The following is a 20,442-nucleotide window of genomic DNA, read 5'->3' as shown; positions in this document are numbered from 1 at the left end:
TCCTATCAAAAACTGGACAGCATTAACACTTTATGAAAAATTGTATATATATTTTTTTTTATTGAACAACTGAAGCTATAAATTTTTTAATAATCCCTTCACAAGAGGCAATAGCCGTTGGTAATTAATGTTTTATAATCTGTAAATAGGGGGTGTCCTCCGTTTATTTAATCACGTTCATATTGGCTGGCAAACAAGTTTTCACATATCCCAAACGGACATAATCATCGCAATTGAAAAATTTTAATAAACATTCGAGATAACCAAAATTATTTTCCGAAATACACATTATTACGTTATTATTATATATATAAAGAGTATATCTCTATATAAACGACAATCTGGATTCAATAAACATTTTAATTTTAATAATTATCATAAAAATCAATAAATGGTTAAATGACAAAAACTTTTAAATTCTGTTCGTTAAATATTGGTGGATTATTCACCAAAATTTGTAAACAATAAGATTTTAAGTAGCTCTTCAAATTTTAGAACTTTGTGAATAAATGTCTCAATTTCCTTAACCTCTTTAGCTGAATGAAAGTTTATAATTTCGCAAAATATTGAATTTTTACAGTATAGATGCATCATATTGTCTTATATTACGGCCACTATGAAACTTTATAAACATACGTCGAATATCAAAACAGCATCACTTTCTACCAAAATATGTCAATAGTTGCGCCCGCGCAATTCGGCGTGTATCATATTGGTAATTACAGATTTTCAAACGATGAGCTTTGATATAATTGTTTAAATGTCGTTCGATGTAAGAACAGAGATTACCGCTTAAAACAAAAGTCAATGCATATGTATATATTTTAAAAACAAATAATACCGCGCGTATCGACATATAAATGTATAAAATCCGAATAACTTCCGGATAACGTTCGACCGATTTTCGCTTAAATTAATGTTGCGTAGATAACACGTATCAGAGTATGAAAAACAACGTGATAATCATTCATAACAACGCCGTAAAATATTTCATGTAAATACAGCATTTCTGCAGGGCACGCGGTGAATATTTCGCATACGAACGCGTAGTCCAGAGACCCCGGCTAATCATCTAAATTTTAATTATAACGCGTACGCGCGCGAACAACGACGTGTTAGTTTCAATTGAGTGCGAACGTTTACGTATAATATAACATGAGCGGAACACTTTTGTAGCAATTATTCTCATGTGTCACGAGTATTAAATGTAAAAAAGAAAAAAAAAACGTTGTACAATGTGGAACCGTTTAAGCTCCGTTTAAGTTCCGTTTTTGTGCACCTTCTCAAGATTTTTTAGTCTTATCACATGTTTCATTATACACTAACGAGATTCAGATAATACCTTAAGCAGAGATATAAATTTCGAAAAATTTCAAATCTAGAAGCAACACGTTGTATCGAGACATTATTAATTATTTCGATACGCAATGGAAGCACGCTTTTGACGCACAAGAGTATTCGGTATTTGATTTATATTAATCTTGTCATGCGTTGCAACGATCGATAAATATCTCAGTCTGTTTAGTTAATAAAGCGTTATTCTTCCCTAGAAAAGTTGTTCATTAAAAAGAAACCCGCGTGCAGTCCCTCTATCAAGGGAGTATTCTAGTTTGAAAGGTCGTAAAGAGAGAAAGATATTTTTCAAGAATCTATTGTAAGGAAGCGAGAAAAGCGAATAACGTTAACTTTGCATGTTTTTTTACCTTTATTTAAAAAATATCTTTTTATTTTTGAAGTAACAAAAATGCTCTTCTTTTTTGTTTTATCCTGGTCACTAAGAGCTCGCAAATAAAAAACGCATATAAATGATGTAAATGGTTGTAGCTGTTCTTGGTATCTGAAACGTAAAAATTTACTTATTCAAGAGAAATGTAGCTAACGTCTGTGTGTGAACTATTTTTAATAAAAAGATTCTTTTGTCCAGAATGGACATATTGGTCTGGACCGGAAATGGAAATATTTAGTTCTAGTTCGAACGATAGTCACATTTCTCCTGAATAAGAAATATTTTGCGTTTTAGATACCTAGAATCATTTACACCGTCCATATGCGTTTTTTTTTTTGCGAGCTCCAAGTGACCATAAAAAAGAACGTCTTTGTTACTTAGAAAATAAAAATATATTCTAAAATAAGGCTAAAAGAACATGCAAAGTTTAACGTTAATTCGCTTTTTTCGTTTCCCTACAAAAAATTCCTTAAAAAATACCCTTTTTACATTTTAAACCAAAATACCCCCTTAAGTATCTTAATAATCGAGGGACATTCAATATTCTAATACTCTCGAGTCATCTTTATTGATTCTAGTAGCTCGATTCTCGTTTAAATTGTTTTAAACCAACAATCAATACTAATGTAACGTCACATTCTAGCCGAAAAGACACGGATACTCGCTGCTACATAATCCTACGCAATCGAGATTATACCATGTGTCCGATAGTTCTTTACAATTATCAACAATCTTATCTAAAGTGTCATCAGTACTCTTTTGGTCCTATTGTCTACTATACTACACACATATCAGCGTCAAAATTTCGCTTCTCGCACCGATGTATAAACGACAGGACTAAAAACGCGATCGTATATCATAATTTCATCTCCCATAAGACGATATGTGCGTCGTTGCTGTTAGGATCTTTGAACGCGTAGGTCGATTTCGAACTCTTGTCAACACCGGACTGCGCATGGAGTTGCCTCCAATTGATGTAACCGCGTCCACCCATCAGCGTTAGCACCGTTCTCTTGGGTTGCTCTACTTGCTGAACCGCCTTGCCATTTTTCTTGCCGTTCGCCTTGAGATTGGTCGCGGGCGTTGTTTCCAATCCCGATTCTACTACGCTATTGTTAGGTGTGGAGAGTTCGTAAGGACCGTTACGACTAGCTATGCTACTATTACGCGATAACTTTCCAGTTTTTAGAGACAGGTTCTCCTCCGATCCCGAAGACGTGTACAAGGAGCTAGCGTGAGAGTCGACCGACCAGTTGGAAAGATCCAGCGATCTAGGTCTAGTGATTTTCATTTTTAATCTACGATCCAAGGTACTCACTTTATTTGGTATGGCCGCCAACTCTGGATCGCTTCTTCTCAACGACTCGTAAATAGGATCTATCCCCGAATTGTTTTCATTTTCATAATCCTTCACATACATCAATTCACCATAAAGCCCATAAACGTCACAGTTTTCACCGGAACTTTGCGAGCTGGAGAACGAGCTCGACAGAAATCCACAGCCAGCACCTAATCCTCTCGGAAGTGTCTTCGAGCCTCTGCAGTCGTACTCCTTGCTGCGCTTTCTTCTCAGCATCACCGGGCTTCCGGTTAGCTGTTGTTTCAGTTTCACGATGTTGCTACTCACAGAGGAATCTAAACTGGTCCTATCACGCGATCTCGGCTCGGTGTCTTTCGCTCTCAATTGTACACTTTCGTCATCAACGTTGACGCGTTCCTTCGCGGAGTACACTGTGTTCTTCGTGTTTTGTATGGCCAGTAAAAAGGTGATCGGACCGAAGTGAGCGTGATACGAGATATTGACACGACCGCTGATAATAGGCACACCTTCCAATCGCGGTAGTGGAATAGTCAGACTAATGCCCACATTAGTGCCGACCCATAAAAGACCCTTGCATGCTAAAAGCGCCGTGACCGTGACCGCGGTTTGATTATTAACAGCGAGAGTGCCGCCGCTCGAGTTGGCGGGATTACTCATCTTCGTCACTCTCAACACATTAGACGCTATATTGATATCTTGCAGGTGTTTAAATGTTTCCGTGTGATAAAGGCAAACTGTGCTCGAGTTTTTCAGGGCGACCCAAAGACCGACTCCGGAATGGGCCATGAGCTTCACGTTCCCGACGTGTTCGTGTTGCGCGCTGAAGCTCTTGATGACGTCGCCCGAAGTAGCGTTAAGTACCCACACCTTCTTGCCACACGCGGCATAAACCGACGTATTGATCGACATTAGACACGAGACAGGATCGTTACCAAGTGATATGCTGAAGGGTTCCTTGAGATTCCATGCGCCGTCGATTTGTCGTTTGAACAAAAGTAACAAGCCCGTGCCTAAAGCTACGAAAACATTATCGCAATGATACTTGATTTCTATTACGGGTCCCGAAACGGGGTAACTGCCAATCTCTTCTTCTTTCTCGGGTTCCGTCGCGGCGTAAATTATAATCCTCCGAGAATCCGTGCCCATCCACACGAGATCGCTGGCGAGCGTGGTAAACTCGCTGGACACTCCTTTTACAAACTCGATAGCACTCACTCTAGTCTCGACCAGATCGAAAGTGGTTATACGTTTCAAACAAGTTGCCGAAGCTGTTGTCGATTGACCGAAAATTGTTACGTGGCTAGATATACCATCTCCTGTACATATCCACAAATAATTTTGACTTCTACCACGTCGTCTCGTGGGACGTGAGTTTTCAATGGAATAATAACAACCGCAACGCACCTGCAAGCAAAATATATTGCAACATGTAAATACGTTATGTATAAGCAATAAGAGAAAGAGACAGCAATATACACATCTATTTCTTATCTCGACTTACTTCGGTCTGATGTTGCGAATGATATACGGCTTGTGAACTAACGAAAAGTGGCATTTTTGTCGACGGTCTTTGCTCTTGTTCAGGTACTTCCCACGATGGAGAGTTATTAGGATCCAAAGCTAATTGCGCCAATCTCATCTCTGTTATCCAATCCTTTTTCACTAATGGATTTTCCGTTTGAAACGTATACATTTGACCTTGTTTCGTGATTAGTTGGAGGCAACAACTATCGGCCCATACCATGTCCTCATCTTTCTGCTGTATCGACATTTGTATCGATTGCAGAATTTGCTTGGTGGTCTGAAGCGTCATCCCCTTTTGATTCAAATAAGAGAAACATATCCATTAGTTCGCGCAAGTCGATTACAACTCTTTGTTTCGACCATACAAAGGGATAATAGAGGATTTGTCCCTACCTCGTATCTGCCCTTTAATTGGGCCACCAAATCACTTATTCTGGACATCACTTCGTAATCATGCATAAGATCGTTCATCTCTACACAGAGACTGTCTGCATCAGCTGCTTGTCCGCACTCTCCGCTTTTGTCAGATTTTAAACTACCGCCCTTATTCAATCCAGCGGTGAGCAATCGACTTAAAGTCGGAGAAGTACTAGTGTCTTGAATCTGAAATAGATTCGTTAGTGATATTAGTAATTTTATATGCGTCGTTTACGAAATGTTTGATCAATTTACTATTACAAATAATTGACTTCAATATTCAATTGTCAACATTATAAAAATTGTGCTATAATATTTTTATTCTACATACCTCAATATCTGACACTGGATATGTCCATTTTAACGTTAGGCGTTCGTTTCCTGAAAAGTCTTCCGTAGATCTCGGGGTAACAGATACGCACACTACTAGATCGTTCAGCAGCAACAGCCTTCTTCTCTTGGATTTCGTTATCATGCCGTTTTGATTGAACTCCTGTAAATAATTGTTTGCCTGTACATATATCACGTTGTACTTTGAGCGCATATTTGTACTCGTTGAATGAATCTTACCAATTGCGTGACATTATCTTCTCTAATAAGGTAACGTGACGCTGAAGAAAGCGGACGGTGCGACAACTTTCCAGAAACGTGCCGCAACATTTCTTTAAACGCTTGGAATTGTTCCGCTTCACGTTTCCTTTCGTTCAGCATTTCTGCCAAACTCTCGAGCTGCGTTAACGCTAACTGCAGTGACATTCTGTCATGGTGTCCTTGCGGTGTATGTTTCAATAAATCCTAAATACAAAATATGTATTATTTTAATGCAACTGAAAGTTGTTTCTTATGTGCCATACGCCATTAATATACTCACTTGTAAAAATAGGATAAATTGTGGAAACCTCTGCACGGGTTTGACCATCAATCCAAAGAAAGATAATCTATCGTGAGCACTTATTTGCTTCACCTATAAAAACGATTACAAAATTAAAGCTCAAGCACATTGAGATACTTTTACGAATCATTTCGCGAGGTAGTATTATACCTTAAAAAAATCGGCGAGCGCGGTTTTTCTCTTCGATTCTTGTTTAGCTAAATCCATCGCCACAGAAAAGTTATTTATAAAACCGCTGTAAATGTCAAGAACAATGGCCTTGCTAAAACTCGCGACGAATACGTCTCCCAGCTTTTCATCCTTGTCCCAGGATCGTACACATTCTGCCAGAGCAATTCTAAATAACGTGTGGCATTGTAAAATTTCAGGCAGCCTATGAAACAACGTTGCAATTTTAGATTGACTCAATATAGGTGGCGAAGATTCCTCCAATGGTTTCTTGTAGTCCTAAAGATGAAAGCAATAACCGATATGAGAAAACGCCCGTCGTTCTTCATCATTGACGCGATGTCAGATCGTTTACTCGACACGTACATTTACCAGTCTCTGCAAGGTAGATACATAACTATTTTCGGAGTGTACTATCGCAGCCACGATATGTCTGCGTTTCAGTTGCTGAGGGGACAGATTTGGAGGTGGCGGTGGAAGCGTAGGCGGAGCCTGTCTTCGCTGTTGCATGCATTGAAATTGTACCATAGCACTATTCTCCTCGTCGACCTAAAATACGATTTGTTCGATTAATATCCTTTCAAGCAAAATGATCAAATAAACAAACGAGCGATCAGTCGAGAACAAAAAGCTGTAAAGGAGAGATGCTCACTTCACAGAGCTGTGGCATTTGTGACGTTTTGACCGGGCTGGTCAGAGACACCGTGTCCGAGGAGTCGACGTCATAATGATGCGACGAACCTCGGCGGATGCTGAACCACCTCGAGAGGCGGCCGTGGTTTCCCGGGGACTCCAGGAGGTCTACGTTGTTTACCGGCATATTCTGAAACCGCCACTTGTCGCAAAGCGTGCGCGCCTTATGCAACGTGTTTCTCAATTGACAGTTGCTTCTGCAAGGAGCGAACGGGCGAGTTTTCATTATGGACTTTAGCTTCGTCAGCGTTATGTAACGGAGATTGAACTTACTTAATACTGATATTGCTCTTCTCGCTTTCGTCATCGGAGGAGAGATCGTGGTCCGACGCCGAGCACCAAGAGTCCTCGCTTCTCGCGGACTGCGTCGACGCGTTGGACCTGCTGGTCTCTAACGAGGAATGATGCGCGTGCGAATTCCCGCTAACCGTTTCCATCTTGCCCGGTCCTACGTCATCCCACGATCTGCACCTTGAACGAGGCTCATCTGAAAACGAACAACAAACTCACGATGCGGTTCACGATAGGAAAGGACAACTTCGCGCGCGTCCATCTCCCGATTCGAAAGAAAAGAGGGCCACGAGAGGGAAAAATGATTTTGCGAGATTTATTCGTAGCGCGCGCTCTGTTTACGACGAAACTAAGTAATAAAATCCTGGCGCGTCATCGCGATCAAACTATAGATATCCGCTATGCGTCACCATCGAGAGAATAAGGCGATTCTTTCCGTGTTCCATCCTCTCGCGAGATACGATCGCGACGCACGACCGGCCACGGCCGTTAAGAGGAAAAAGAAACATTCCACCAAGTGCGAACGCGAACGCAAACGCAAACGCAAACGCAAACGCAAACGCAAACGCGAGAGAAACGCAGTCGGGGGGGGCCCCCCTCGACGCGGAAACGTCACCTCGCTGCGCGTCGCCCCGCGTTTTATTGGACCTTCCGCTGTTGTCGCGCGCTCGCGTTACCAACGCCGTTAACGTCGCGACGATAATCGGGTTAAATGCGACGTGGCCGACGTCCCGTTCCCACGTTTCTCGCGTACGCGGACGGCGAGATGCGCGTTTTACCGACGCAACGATCTACGACGCAATCGTCGGACACCGAGGGACCGAGACTGGGCCCCTCTTCTGGCGAATCCTCTCGCGGAAACAAAGCGATCACGTCTCGCGGATAACACGCAAGAAATACTTTTATACAAACGTAGAGTGCGTTCAGTAAGGGGGGGGGGAAGAAAAAAAAGCGTGAAATCATAAACCACGTAATCAATGTCAGTTTACGACGTCGCGAGGTTCTTTAGAAATTCCCGAACCGAGGGCACCGGGACGACGGTAAATAAATCGCTGCTCCAACAAGCGGTGATCAGTATCGCCGATTTCTCGCTCGTCTCGTTCCACCGAGACCAATTCCACGAAAAAAGAGAAAAAAAAACGAGTTTTATAACGCAGAACGATTACAGGGGTACGCGCGTAACCGGCGCCGCGACTATACGCGGCGTGTGTCACCGACAGCCGCACAAAAATGAAACGCAAACGCCTACCACGCGCCGATTGCCCAATACTTTCACGTGGAAAGAAAACGCGGGACGAGATCGCGGGCCCCATCATCCGTCGCGGGGGCCCCCGATTTCGTGTTCTTGCGCTACCCACGTACCGGGGAGGAACGTTGCGTGTTCGCGCGTGTAAACGTGCTCGCCGCGCAACGCACGCACGCTCTAGCGCGGCCGACGAGGCTCAAGGTGGCAAGGCAGGTAAGAAGAGAGCTCGGGAGGAGGGAGAGAGAGAGAGAAAGAGAAAGAGAGAGAGAGAGAGAGAGAGAGAGAGAGAGAGCGGGCGGACGCCTGCAGGCAGGTAAGGAGAGCGAAAACGCGTACGCGTCGTGCGTGCGTGTGATTCACGGGATGCCGCGCGCGCCGCGCATCCTCCTTCGCGAACCGAGCGACGTGCACACGCGGCCGACACTACTCCTCCTCGGGATAGACGAGCGAGCCTCTATCGCGCCTCTGTCTCTCTATCAACCTGCTCGCGCGTGCCCCCGCGTATACACAGGGAAGAGAGAAGGAGAGAGAGAGAGAGGAAGAAAGAGAGAGAAAAGAGAGACGTATGACGAATCGCTCCCTCCTGCTCGGCTCGTTTCCGCGCCGAGAACCGTAGCCGGCTAGCTTGAACCCGCTTGAACGACCGTGTTTGTCCATAATGGGTATACTTTTTCGCGGTTTCTGGCTTCCGCTGATCGCATCTCCCAGAAACTCAATTAATTTACCGCGCGGGGCGTTTCATATAGAAAATCGTCTTATCGAAAGGTCGATAAGATTCAACCGATATATTGCGGTCCATTGTCCGTTATCCGAAGACAAATCGGAGGGAAGCGGGGAGGCGTGGAACGTTCCACTTTCCGCGGGAGCATTAAACCTAAATGTCATAACGAGAGACAATTGTTTAACTCTACATATTTAAGGCAATCGAGCCTTGGCGACGACGCGGTCGCGTTCGTTCACAGACGGGCGCGACGGGCGAGAGAGATCAGCCGGCTCTCTTCTTAAGCTAACGCCGTAATCTCGTTCCTGACAACGGCGAGCGAGGAGAGTCGCCGTCTTACTCGGTAAAACGTCCTTTTCGTCTCTTTCCTTTTTCTCTCTCTTCTCCTTCGCGCGCGAGCGTGTCTGGCGTTGCGAAAGCTCGAAGCGACGCGCGTCAGGAGGATGTGGGAAAAATGGAGGAGAAGGTCACGCGTTGACGTTTTCATGTCGAACGACGCTCCGCGCGTCGATCGGGCCATAAATCTAAAAGCATTTCAGCGCGTTTATTTATCTGGGTACTCGCCCAATTTCCTTTCACTATCTCATCCAGTTCATTCGTGGCGGCTATGAATATGGAGCAACGGCGCGGCGCGCGCGCGCGCTTTCAGCGATGCAATGTGTGAAAAATCCGCGAGTCCGCGTGACATTTCAATAGGCGCTTTTGCGATAAAAAGGTGCGCCTACGCACGGCCAGCAAGGTTCCCTCGATGCACTAGATATTTGGTATTGCGTAACGTGGACGTGCGCTTGTTCGAAGGCACACGACGGCAGAGATATAATTCTATACAATCTAATTCTATAATTAGGACACGAATTCATCTTCTCCTCGTGCAAAGATCCATCTTCATTCGTCACTAGCTTGAATTACCCGCGGTGTTGCCCGATATTATCACCAAGTGTCGAGGAGATGAAATCGGGAAGTGGAGTGTCCACAGGGGTTTCATGATAGCCTATGTTTTTCGCAGGGGTCTAGAGAGTAACTATGTAAAATTTGGTCCAGATCGGTTAAAGAGTTTAAAGTTAATAGAAAAACATATAGACAGACATTCTACTTTACATATGCGGATTAAGCTGCGAATTGCTTTCTTTATCGATTGCATAAGACGTGTAACGATCCTTATACTCATCTCTTTTTACAATATCAAATATATATCGCACGAAGATAGAGTTTTAGACATATACATGTATTAAATATAATAGAAATTAGAAGTATTTAGCTATAGTACAATTAAATAATAATTTTAATGAAATATTTAGCTACAGTAGATTAAATAATATATTCTGCAATGTAAAGCTCAGTTTGGACGATCTATCTTTACGTCGGGCTCCAGAACGGTATGTCTTTCGTTTTATAATTTTATACTTTCGTGTATTTTGATGTATATTTCATAGACGCGTATCTATTTATGATTCCATAAATGTTTTCTCCGCAGTACACATATGTCAATTACTAAAATTTTACCCTAAATTCTCATATACGAATTATAGATCGTCTAAGATACGATTTAGGCAACGATAACACGAAAACTTTTCGAAAGCGCGGATTAATGACAGCTATTCTGTTTTTTTTTTTTCCACTATATTTCGTCACGGTTCTCATATTCGCGTTAGTCTCAGCAATGTTCAACGTGCGCGAGCGACGCAGCGATTTTCCATACCGTATCACGGGTCAGAGCGTCGGTTAATGATTAACCGATTGCGCGTTCCGAACTAACGCGAGGGGCCGACCTGATATGACCTTATACGCGCTTACCGAGTGACCCCCCGGGAAACGGCGTCGTAACGGCTCGATTGTCGATCGCTCCGACGAACAATTACCGATCTCTGATCTCCGATCCAGGCGATCGACGAAAACCGAGCGCGGGAGAGATGACGATTGACGAAACGCAAACGCGCGGTGAAATGGACCGGTGAACTATGGCGGGTTGGCGTCGGTACGCCGCGCCGACGCAATCGTCCCAATCTTCGTCGATGCGGGCGTTCCAATGGCCGTTCCCACTGGCGATAACTGTCGAAACTATAATTAACCGTGCGCGCGGACGCGGCTACGCAAGGCCGATATGCTTGACGCAAACTCGATCATCGAGATCACACTCGTGGACGTAAATGCCAGGGTGGCGTCAATACGTTGACCGCCATCCGTGATCATCCGTGACCGGCGTCGGATTTTTCAGCGGCGCCCTGGCGACCGGCGCTATCGAAATTCTTTTTAAACGCTTATAAAAAATTAATCTGATTTAAAATTTTGATATAAAATTTTGACATAGCGAGATAATGATATAAAATAAACAGTAATGCAATTTAACACGCTACCCATGAGGATGGATCCTTATTTAAGTCATGCTAAACAACAATAAATAAAAATATATTGGGCTCTCTTGAATAAAATAAAAATATATAAACCAATTTGGCAATAAGAGCCAGGCACGGTAATTAGTGCGCTATTTATTATAATTTAAAGCAATCAAACAATATTAGCGTACGTTTCGACTCTTTTCTTCGTCATCCTCAACGCATAACGTTAGTGAATTATAACTTAGTTTGCACAAGTTGGAATTTAACGCAATTAATCACATTATTAATGATCATATTATATTAAATAATATTTTATCATTATATACTTATGATGGAAATTTCACCGCGGCATGTAGGGTAAGCCACGCGAAACTTGTTGGGCAGACAACTCTGGGACAACGCGTGATACTTCCATGTACCTATACACGGACTACAGCTTGGATTCTTTACGTCCAATCGGATATTTTTATATGTAAAAACTCTGCCAGAAATGCGTAGGTATTTTCCGACAGGTTCTTTTTTTCCAGAAAAGTATCAAATGTCGCGAAACAATTAAGACGCGATTATAAAATCAAAATTTAAGACCGCTTGCTAAACTGCAAAGTATATAAGCGTCTAAAAAAAGAAATATCTCCAAGAATGTTGGCAATTTGAAATTATCGCCTGTTAAATTCGCAGCGTCAAATTATACTCGATTTGAGTCACTTTTTAACCATTCCTATAAATCGTCACTGCTCCTATTCAAGCCATTAATTTAACTAAAATAATGCTAATTTAACATTTAAACCAACGAGAAGTAATAAATAATAATTAAAAGATAAATTGAAATAATACTGTTTTGTGATAAAATAATAAATTTCGACATATACACGGTAGTTAAAAGTAAAAATAACAAGATGTTATCTAACTCAAAAGGTACTGATTTCAATTTTATCCTTCAATATTTAACAGTGATCTTTTCACATCTAGTCCCGAGAATTAATCTACGTCTAATCCGATTAATCGATATCGAGATCTGCAGGCTGCTTTCAAGCATTGTCTCTCGACGATCCTAATCCTGCGGAAGATTTTAGGGAAAACGAGAGAAGTGAGGGGGAAAGGGTACGAATGCAAACAATCTTTCCTATCGTCTGCGCGTCGCGCAACATCAAATCGTAGACTCCCGGGGTAACCATCGATGCCCCGTGTATGTATGTACATACGTCGCGTCAGCCGGAAACTGGTACCGGTACCGCTGACATAACGCAATTTCGTCAAAGCGTCGACGCAACCAACGACGCTTTCCGGCGCGAGAGATTCTACCTCGCGAGAAGCAACGACTCTGCATCGCGATAAAGCGATCATATACGTTCGAAATGATATCACATCCGTTTCCGCTCCGGATTCCGTTCCGTTCGATCGCGAGGATCGAACAAGCGAGACGTCCAGAGACGCGAAGGGACGAACCGAACGTAGGGCGAAGGCGTACATCGCCGAGAGGAGAGAGAGAGAGAGAGAGAGAGAAAGAGAGAGAGGAGGACCGGGGGACCCTCGGGGAGGTCTGTGCGCATCGCGTTGTGCTCTCGGAAAATCCGCCTACTTACATTTGATGAGGACAACCCCGTTGTGTGGTTCCTCCATCTCGCGAAGGCGAATGTTCCTTGCGACGATTTACTCGCGGTAACACACACACCCCCTCTTTCTCTTTCTTCCTCCCTGCTCGCTCGGCTCACTCCACCATCGCGCCGAGCGTATTCGCGGAACGCAATCGCGCTATATACCACCACACGCGGATTCATAGCGCGCGCGCGCGCGCGCGCACACCCCACGCACACACACACACATTGCACACAAGCGCGCGCTCGCCCGCGCGCACGCGCACGCCCCGGATGCGCGATTATTATGCGATTTTATACGAGGCGAAAAATCACATCGGGCACGTGCGCACGCGGGGCCGGCCGCGGCCAGCGCGATTAACAACGCCGCGGCGTTCAGCGATAAGGAGGTAGAGGAGGAGAAACCGGGACGCTTCGCGTCAGGTCGCGCCGCGCTCGACGAAGAAGCGGCACAAGCGAAGCGATGCCGATGCCGTGGCGAACCGAGCGAGAGCGAGCGACGCGAGTCAACATGGCCGCGCGCCGCGCCGCGTGTTTCTGGAGGGCCCCGGCCCTCCGCGCGCGCTCGCTCGCTGCGCGTAGCCCGCTGTACAACACTGACGGCGGAGCCGGAGGTTCGAGAAAGAGGCGAAGGGCATGCGGAGGAAACGGAGACCGAAGCGTACTCTGACTGGGCGGGGGGGGGGAGAGGAGAGAGGGAGGAAGGAACGCGAGCGAGCGAACGGCCGCGCGCGGCTGACACGACGAAGGAGGGTGTGCAGCCGCGACAAACGAGAGAGAAAGTACGAGCGATCGAGAGTGAAACGCACGAACGAACAGCCTCGACCGCTCGCGCTCGCCTCGCAGCGCAGCTGGTGGTACGGAGGCCGAGAGAGGAAGAGAAAACAGAGGTGGACGGACGAGTCCGAGAGACGGTGAATGAATATAAAAGAGAGGAAGAGGCGCGGTGCAGAACGCGCGAGAAGGGATAGGGAAAAGAAGAGAGAAGGAAATATGTATATATATATATATTTCTGTGACAACAGCTGTGCCGCGGAGTAGAGATAGTAAGAGCGATAGAGAAAGACGCGTGGTAATCTCGCTTCAGGCGGGGGGGTGATAGGGAGGGGGGACCACCGCCAGTACCGCCAGAACACCAGGCGGTGTGTGGCACGCATTGCGAGACTTTGCCGAAGCGTATGCCGCGGCAAGGTGTACCGCGATTGTTATAAATCGGCGTGACGCGTTAACGAGGGTAATTGGACTCGGGTAATAAAAGTAATTCTCGCTCTATTACCGTGAGGGCGGGCACGGAATGGAATTATATTGCGTGAATCGAAGCGAGTTTCTCGCTACTGGGCCTCGTCGAGGCCTCGCATTACGAATATAAATATATACACATATATGTATGCATGTACACATATACGATAAGTGTATTATACGTGAGAGATACGAATGCGACTCGACCGGTACGGTATCACGCCGAACACGTTCGACATCATCTCTTTCGTCGCAGCATTGCCGCTAGACGGCGCCACTAGCTGCGCGATTGTAATTCCACGCGGATCATTTTTATTTACGTTGCCACAATGAGATTGTAAACTCGAGAAACTAGCGTTTCAGAAATATTCGTTTTCAGCTGTCAATTTTCAAAACGCTCCTAGATGAACTGTTGAATCCACTGCTAGTATTCACTCCTCTCTTTTCGCATCACATTATATCAATAAAAAAAGCACGATCAATACGTAAAGTGATTGGGATAAACATAAAAAAAAAGACGAGCAATAATTTTTTGAGCATATAAACAAAACTACCGTTTCCAGATTCCTTTATATTGTACGGAAAATAATTCGGTTAATTAACATACACTTTGCACATGCATAGATATAAATTTTGTATATTATTATGTGAAGCTGGTTCACGGAAAATATATTACGGTACGTTACAAAGATCGCCTCGATTTATCGAAAGTAGGGATAGAAATCGCCAACTTTTTCACGAAATGGCGAAACAACCGACGAGAGAAGTATAATGAGTCCAAGTGAGCGCGTAGAGCCGAAAGAGGGTTACGCGACGTAAGCCAGAAGAAAAAGGGGAAGCAAGGATAGATAGAGAGAGGGGGAGAGAGAGAAAAATAGGGTGGGAGGGGGCGGAGGTTTCACGTGATCTCGCATCTGCTTCTCCACCGAGTGACCCCATGGCTGACCCCTTCCAAGTACCGATAATTAACTCCATTCGCCAAATGCACGCGAGCGCACGGACCAGAGTATGAACGTATAATACTCGTGTGTGTTCGTACTCCGCGAGCAGGCGTTCTCGTAAAAAGAAAGGCTATGCGTACTCGCGCAGTTATGCGCGACAAAACACCTTAAAATGGGCGCAGGGACAATGCTCGAATATCCGCTCTCCCCCGAGAGCATTCCGTAATCGTTTACTTTTTTTTTGTAAATCGTAGGTGCGCTCTCCGTTTTGTCACGAGCAATCACGATTCTTGAAATCTTGCGTAATGGTTACGATATATAAAAATACCCCTCCCTTCTCCCTTTCCCCTCCGCTTCTCGCGTTTTTGTAACAATTTTTCGTTCGGCGCGCGCGTGCCTATATGACTCTATACGTAAAATAAGAGAGAAATCGTTGCGCGCCCTTTCCTTTCTCGCTTCTAAGAAACGCGCCTCAGGAAAAACGCCGTTTGTATTCTTGCCGCGCAACGAACTACGCATCGAGAATTTGTAACGGATTGCTCATGCGCGAGTAATTCATAGTCGCGCGCAGTCCGCAACCGACTACCGAGCCTACGATTATCATATTCGCGAAACGACGAGAATGCGATAAGGACGGCAGCGAGATGGGTTATCGGTACGGGTATCGGATACGTCGGCTACCATATGCCTCCTCATCTCTCGCGAACGAAATCAATGCTACTGATTGATCGAACTCACCAACGATCTTGCTGTTGCTGCTGCTGCTCCCGAAGGAGTGGAGTTTTTTCCAACCTTTCCAGCCTTTCTTCCAAATCATGGCGGCTTTCGTCTTACGCAGAACGCCGATCGGTTCCGAGCCGCTCGTTCGTCCCATTCCTCTTCTTAAAGAACCCAAGCCCGATCTGTGAATTAAATTTAAATAAGACCGGTAAGACCAGATTTGCTAGCAAAACTGAGCACCCGCACAGCACGAATGAAGGCAAACAAACGCGATAGCGGTTCTCCAACGAACCTGTAACTCGCGGTAGAGCTCCCACTGAAGCCGCTGTCCATGTCACACCCAACGCGGGAGAGGAGATCGTCAGCGGGGCCAACCGAAGGCAACAGCTCTTCGGTAGAGGTTCCACGAGCTTCTTGCGCCATTTCCTCCTCGTTATTGTCGACCGCGGCCGGCATCAGCATCGCCTCCACGCTTAAATTGAGTTCCCCGAGCACGCGACGATGTCGCGATTGTACGCGACGCACCTCCTCTGCCACGAGCGACCGTCGCGATCCGTGTAACGCGCGATGGCATTGCTTGCTGAAAATATTTATCCGGTATAGTTCGGAGAGAGATCAATTTAATTTTCACGCGATTATTTATGTTACTGTATTTATGTCAGCGTCGTTAGTCGTTATATGTCGTGGTAATTCGTTCTAAATTACAAACTATAATGTATGAATACTCTGCGCTAAATGAATACACGATTAAATTGAATTCACGCACTGATTTAACCGTTCGCAAGAATAAGCGATGGACTATCCGTGGCCTCTCGACGACGTATGGAATAATATAGCTGTGCACTTAACGAGCGTTCTCAATTTGAACGCGCGCGCGGTTTATCTCGTCTCAATGACTTATGCGCCAGTCGAGGACGCTGGATGAATAATCCACACAACTTGTTTTCTTATTGTACCTAACTCAATCGCTATCTCTGGCATCCGCTCCAAGATACATTGAACCGTGGGGAGTTGGCAATTGTTGTTCACTTGCGTCGCGTATTACTCGCTTACGCCCGCGAGAAGATTTATTTCGCGACCATTCGTAAGACGCGTAAACGCGTATTTGTCTCGAGTTTCAACATTTCTCAGAGCTAATTTACCCGTTCGTGCAGATGATCTCTTAACGGATATTTACCTGATTTCCGATATCTCTTCGTAAATGTTTTCCTCCGTGCCGTAGCAAGTTGTGTAAGTGTGTCTCTTTAAAGCATCCGACCTTATCTGCTGCTGCTGTCGCTGTTGTTCTTGTTGTTGCTGCTGCTGTTGCTGCTGCTGCTGCTGCTGCTGCGACAGCACCTCCGTCGGATATGTCGCATGGAAATGACCAGAATCAGACTGGTAGTACGCATACGAATAATCCAAAAGATGCTGTCGCGAGCTCGCGACGGGTGACGATACCGGTTCCATTAACGCGGTGCGCGATATCTGCGAAAAACATAAAGCCATCGCCGCTGTGATTAAAAGTAAACCTTTGAACGGTATAAGCAGCGTCAAGTTAACGATGCTTAAAAGAGATGCGCGTGAATAAATAAGGATAAATCTCTTCACGAGAGTCGCTCACGTCATTCGTTGTCGCGCGCACGTGCGTCGTTAGCGAAATTAACCGACTCGCACTCGGCGAGATTTACCTGACTGTGGGGCGGCGGATAAGGTGGAGGTGGGGGAAATTCCAGGTTGACTATTCGCGGCGGCGGGACGCCCGACGTCATTCCTGGGCCCCCTAAGGACGAGGCCATGGCACATCGTTCGGGGAGCCTTAACTGAACCACCCCGGTTCCCTCCGCGCTACGCGTTCCATCGGGGTTTCTCTGGAAGCAAGGAAAACAAATGTATCTTACACCGCGTGAGTGAGTCGCGCCCGTGCGGCGTGCGTGGTTCGCGCGACGTGCCCGGGAAGACAATAGAGTCGGTTGTTCACGGTCCTCGTCGGGAGGATTACGCGGCGTTGTTCGACGCACTTACCGAAACGCGAGGGTCGCGAGGCGGTTGCGACAATTCGTCCGGCGAGAAAGCGAACGCGGCCGGGAAGCCGCCGTCGTGGCACGTTTTATCGCGCGCGACGACCGAAAAATAATGCCAAGTCTGAAGGAAGCGGAGTCCGCGCGAGTGGCGGATAAGACACGCCTGGGTGATCTTTCTCGACCGGGATGCAGGTGCGGGCGCATTCCGTCCTAAATATTTAAGTACGCGTTATCGAGAGGTCCGTTAATCACACGCGGGGGGAGATAATCGATCGAACGACAACGCTGAGCCTCGCGCTCGTCGTAAATTAAAAATTTTAGGCGCGCATAAATTCGCCCGTAAACAAAATTACGTGGAATATCGCCGAGAGGACGGCGCGGCGACACGAGGCACAATTCTCTCTCTCTCTCTCTCTCTCTCTCTTTCTCTTTCTCGCGTGCCTTCGAGTAATCACACAGAGGTGTGAAAATATTTACTACCCCGCGTAACGCGCGCGCACTCTGGACGTTTCATAATATCGCGATAAAAATATCGCGAGTGCAAAGAGCCACGCACCCGAGCACACAGGACCGATAAACGTCGATTGACCTACGATCGTAAACTTGTTTTAAGTTTTTTTTCCCTCTTAAAATTTAGAATTCGGAAGTCGGCAGTATCTCGCGTGCGAAATGTGGATGAAACGACGCGTTGACGCGAGACTCGAAATTCCACAAACACAGAAACACATTCACCTTCGCGCACAAAATTGCTCATATGTATAACACATCATGTACAATACGTATTACAGATAACGATATAAAGTTAGTCATTTAAAATTCTCGCCGTACACTGGCAATGTAACGCGTCAACGCTTCGATCGCTCACAACGGAGAAATTCCGGCGCGGGCAGATTCGGTAGCAGTGGTGGCACGTGCGAAAACCAAAGACCTCAACTCTCCGGGTGTTTCTTTTGCTATCCGAGCGATCGCTGAAATCGGTGAAAAACAAATTATTTAAGAAACTGGTGAACAATACAGTTGTATTTAGAAGCGCGTGAACTCATCCATCTCGCGACAATGAAAAGGTTCGTCTTTTAGCAGCTCTTCAACGTCGTTCGCGCTCTTCCAACAAAAAAAAAACGGTACGGTCGTTGACTGGTGAAGGTTGTTTGTCTAAATCCTTATCCTTACTTATCCTCTCTCGAGGGTCCAATACCGTGCGTTAATCCGTTTCACGTTTGACGGGTAATAGATCTTTCACACTCTTCACAGACGCACAGAAAGAGAAAACGAGAAAGAAAGAGAGAGAGAGAGAGAGAGAGAGAGAGAGAAGGAGAGACGAAAGATTAGTCTATCGCGCGCACGTTTATCGCACTCGGAAACACCAGCGAAGCGAGAAGTCAACCACCTCGGGCGACGAGATTTTAGACGAAGGGGCTCGTCGATCCGCGCCTTCGATCGATCGTCGCGCGAGAGACCAACGCGAGACTCGGCCAAAAATCCTACGTACTTGGATCCGGTATAATTATAAAGCGGGGGGATATACCTCGTAGCGGCGAACGGGACACGATCTCGCGCGTCCGAGTCCGAACGCTCCTCGGCGGAGGGGCCCTTTTTATCCCTTCGGATCCGTCGATGGCAGATACGCAGAGAGAGAGAGAGAGAGAGGAGAAGGCCCCCTACGATCCTCCGCAAACCGCAACTCGTTCACGCGCCACGATTGTTCGCGATCGAGTGCCACGCACGGAGCACGGAGCGCCGAGCGCCGAGCTTACGGCCGGCCGGGGCCACACACGAACCACACGAAGAACACGGATATTCGTTTGCGCCTCGTGCTCAGATAGTTTCGCGTTCGCTCATTGTTGTACGCGAGCAAGCACGCCCCCTTGAGAAGGCAGTCGACCGGTCGACCGAGAAAAGCCGTAGCGAAGAGAGGAGAAGGAGAATGAAGGAGGAGAAGGCGGCGGCGGGTGGCGGCGAAGAAGGCAAAGAGGAAGAGGGGAGAAGAGAAGGGCGACGGGCGACGAGCGACGACGCAGCCCGAGTTTCCGTGATCGACGCGATCCACGCGATACGTGGGCGTATGTATACGTTCACTCTCGTTCCGCGCGACGGGCGCACGTGCGCGTCGCTGATCTATCGAAAATTCCGAATAACAGGAAGCGCGCAGCACGCCGGACGCCGATGAATCCCCAGCCCCAGATTTCCCCTTCCCCCTCCGCCGCCCGATCGATCGCTCGGTCGATAAAAACGCCGCGCGATCCCGTCCGAGGAAAAAAAATGCCGTGATTTTCGACCCGCTGACAAAACGATCGAAGAGACGCTCGATCGATAAACGTGCCGCGTTTCACGTCGCGCGGAACACGTTCGCGCGCCGCACGACGCGACCGACGTCTCTCGCGAATCGTACATATATACATACGTGGGTCTCACCTGCGATCCGATCGAGATCCGAGACTGGACAGAACTGAATCGGGGAACGTACCGCGCGGGATTCGCACGTCGCACGACGGGCCACGAACGAGCCGCGTGCCGCGTGCCGAATTCGCCGAATTCCCGAGTGCGCGCGCGCGCACGCCCGCGTCGCGCGTCGTTCCGTAGATGGCGCCACGGTAATCCACTTGCCGCGC

The 20,442-nt window shown here is 46.5% G+C and overlaps 1 protein-coding gene across 9 annotated transcripts; it reads right to left on the bottom strand.

Moving 5' to 3' along the window:
• Positions 1-70: 70 nt before the first annotated feature.
• On the bottom strand, positions 71-20,355 carry LOC143893945 (rho guanine nucleotide exchange factor 10). Of its 9 annotated transcripts, none has more exons than XM_077399849.1 (15): positions 20,246-20,355; positions 17,501-17,680; positions 17,008-17,297; positions 16,123-16,410; positions 15,849-16,012; positions 7,015-7,228; positions 6,701-6,938; positions 6,415-6,597; positions 6,031-6,327; positions 5,860-5,952; positions 5,559-5,783; positions 5,320-5,481; positions 4,965-5,174; positions 4,549-4,863; positions 71-4,451 (listed from the first exon to the last, which is right to left on the bottom strand). In XM_077399849.1, exons 2-15 carry the CDS (start codon positions 17,606-17,608, stop codon positions 2,583-2,585), a joined length of 4,656 nt encoding a protein of 1,551 aa, XP_077255975.1. In that variant the 5' UTR covers positions 17,609-17,680; positions 20,246-20,355; the 3' UTR covers positions 71-2,582. The 9 variants fall into 9 exon arrangements, with proteins under 9 accessions (XP_077255975.1, XP_077255992.1, XP_077255982.1 ...); XM_077399866.1 differs by having other exon boundaries at positions 20,235-20,252; XM_077399856.1 differs by lacking the exon at positions 20,246-20,355 and adding an exon at positions 19,359-19,965.
• Between the last annotated feature and the right edge of the window lie 87 nt (positions 20,356-20,442).

This window comes from Temnothorax americanus, unplaced genomic scaffold (assembly GCF_048541705.1).
Source record: "Temnothorax americanus isolate GAGA-0224 unplaced genomic scaffold, ASM4854170v1 Scaffold1, whole genome shotgun sequence".
Taxonomy (NCBI): Eukaryota; Metazoa; Arthropoda; class Insecta; order Hymenoptera; family Formicidae; genus Temnothorax; species Temnothorax americanus.
The sequence above is the reverse complement of the archived record's forward strand: the minus strand, read 5'-3'. Positions and strand labels throughout refer to the sequence as shown.

What these genes read in the sequence shown, in the direction of transcription:
- LOC143893945 (XM_077399849.1), bottom strand. Translation starts at nt 17,608, where the DNA reads ATGGCCTCGTCCTTAGGGGGCCCAGGAATGACGTCGGGCGTCCCGCCG. An exon ending in AATTTATCCTATTTTTACAA is followed by an intron (nt 5,784 to 5,859) that starts GTGAGTATATTA and finishes TTTTGTATTTAG; the next exon opens with GATTTATTGAAACATACACC. An exon ending in ATCCAGTGTCAGATATTGAG is followed by an intron (nt 5,175 to 5,319) that starts GTATGTAGAATA and finishes AATCTATTTCAG; the next exon opens with ATTCAAGACACTAGTACTTC.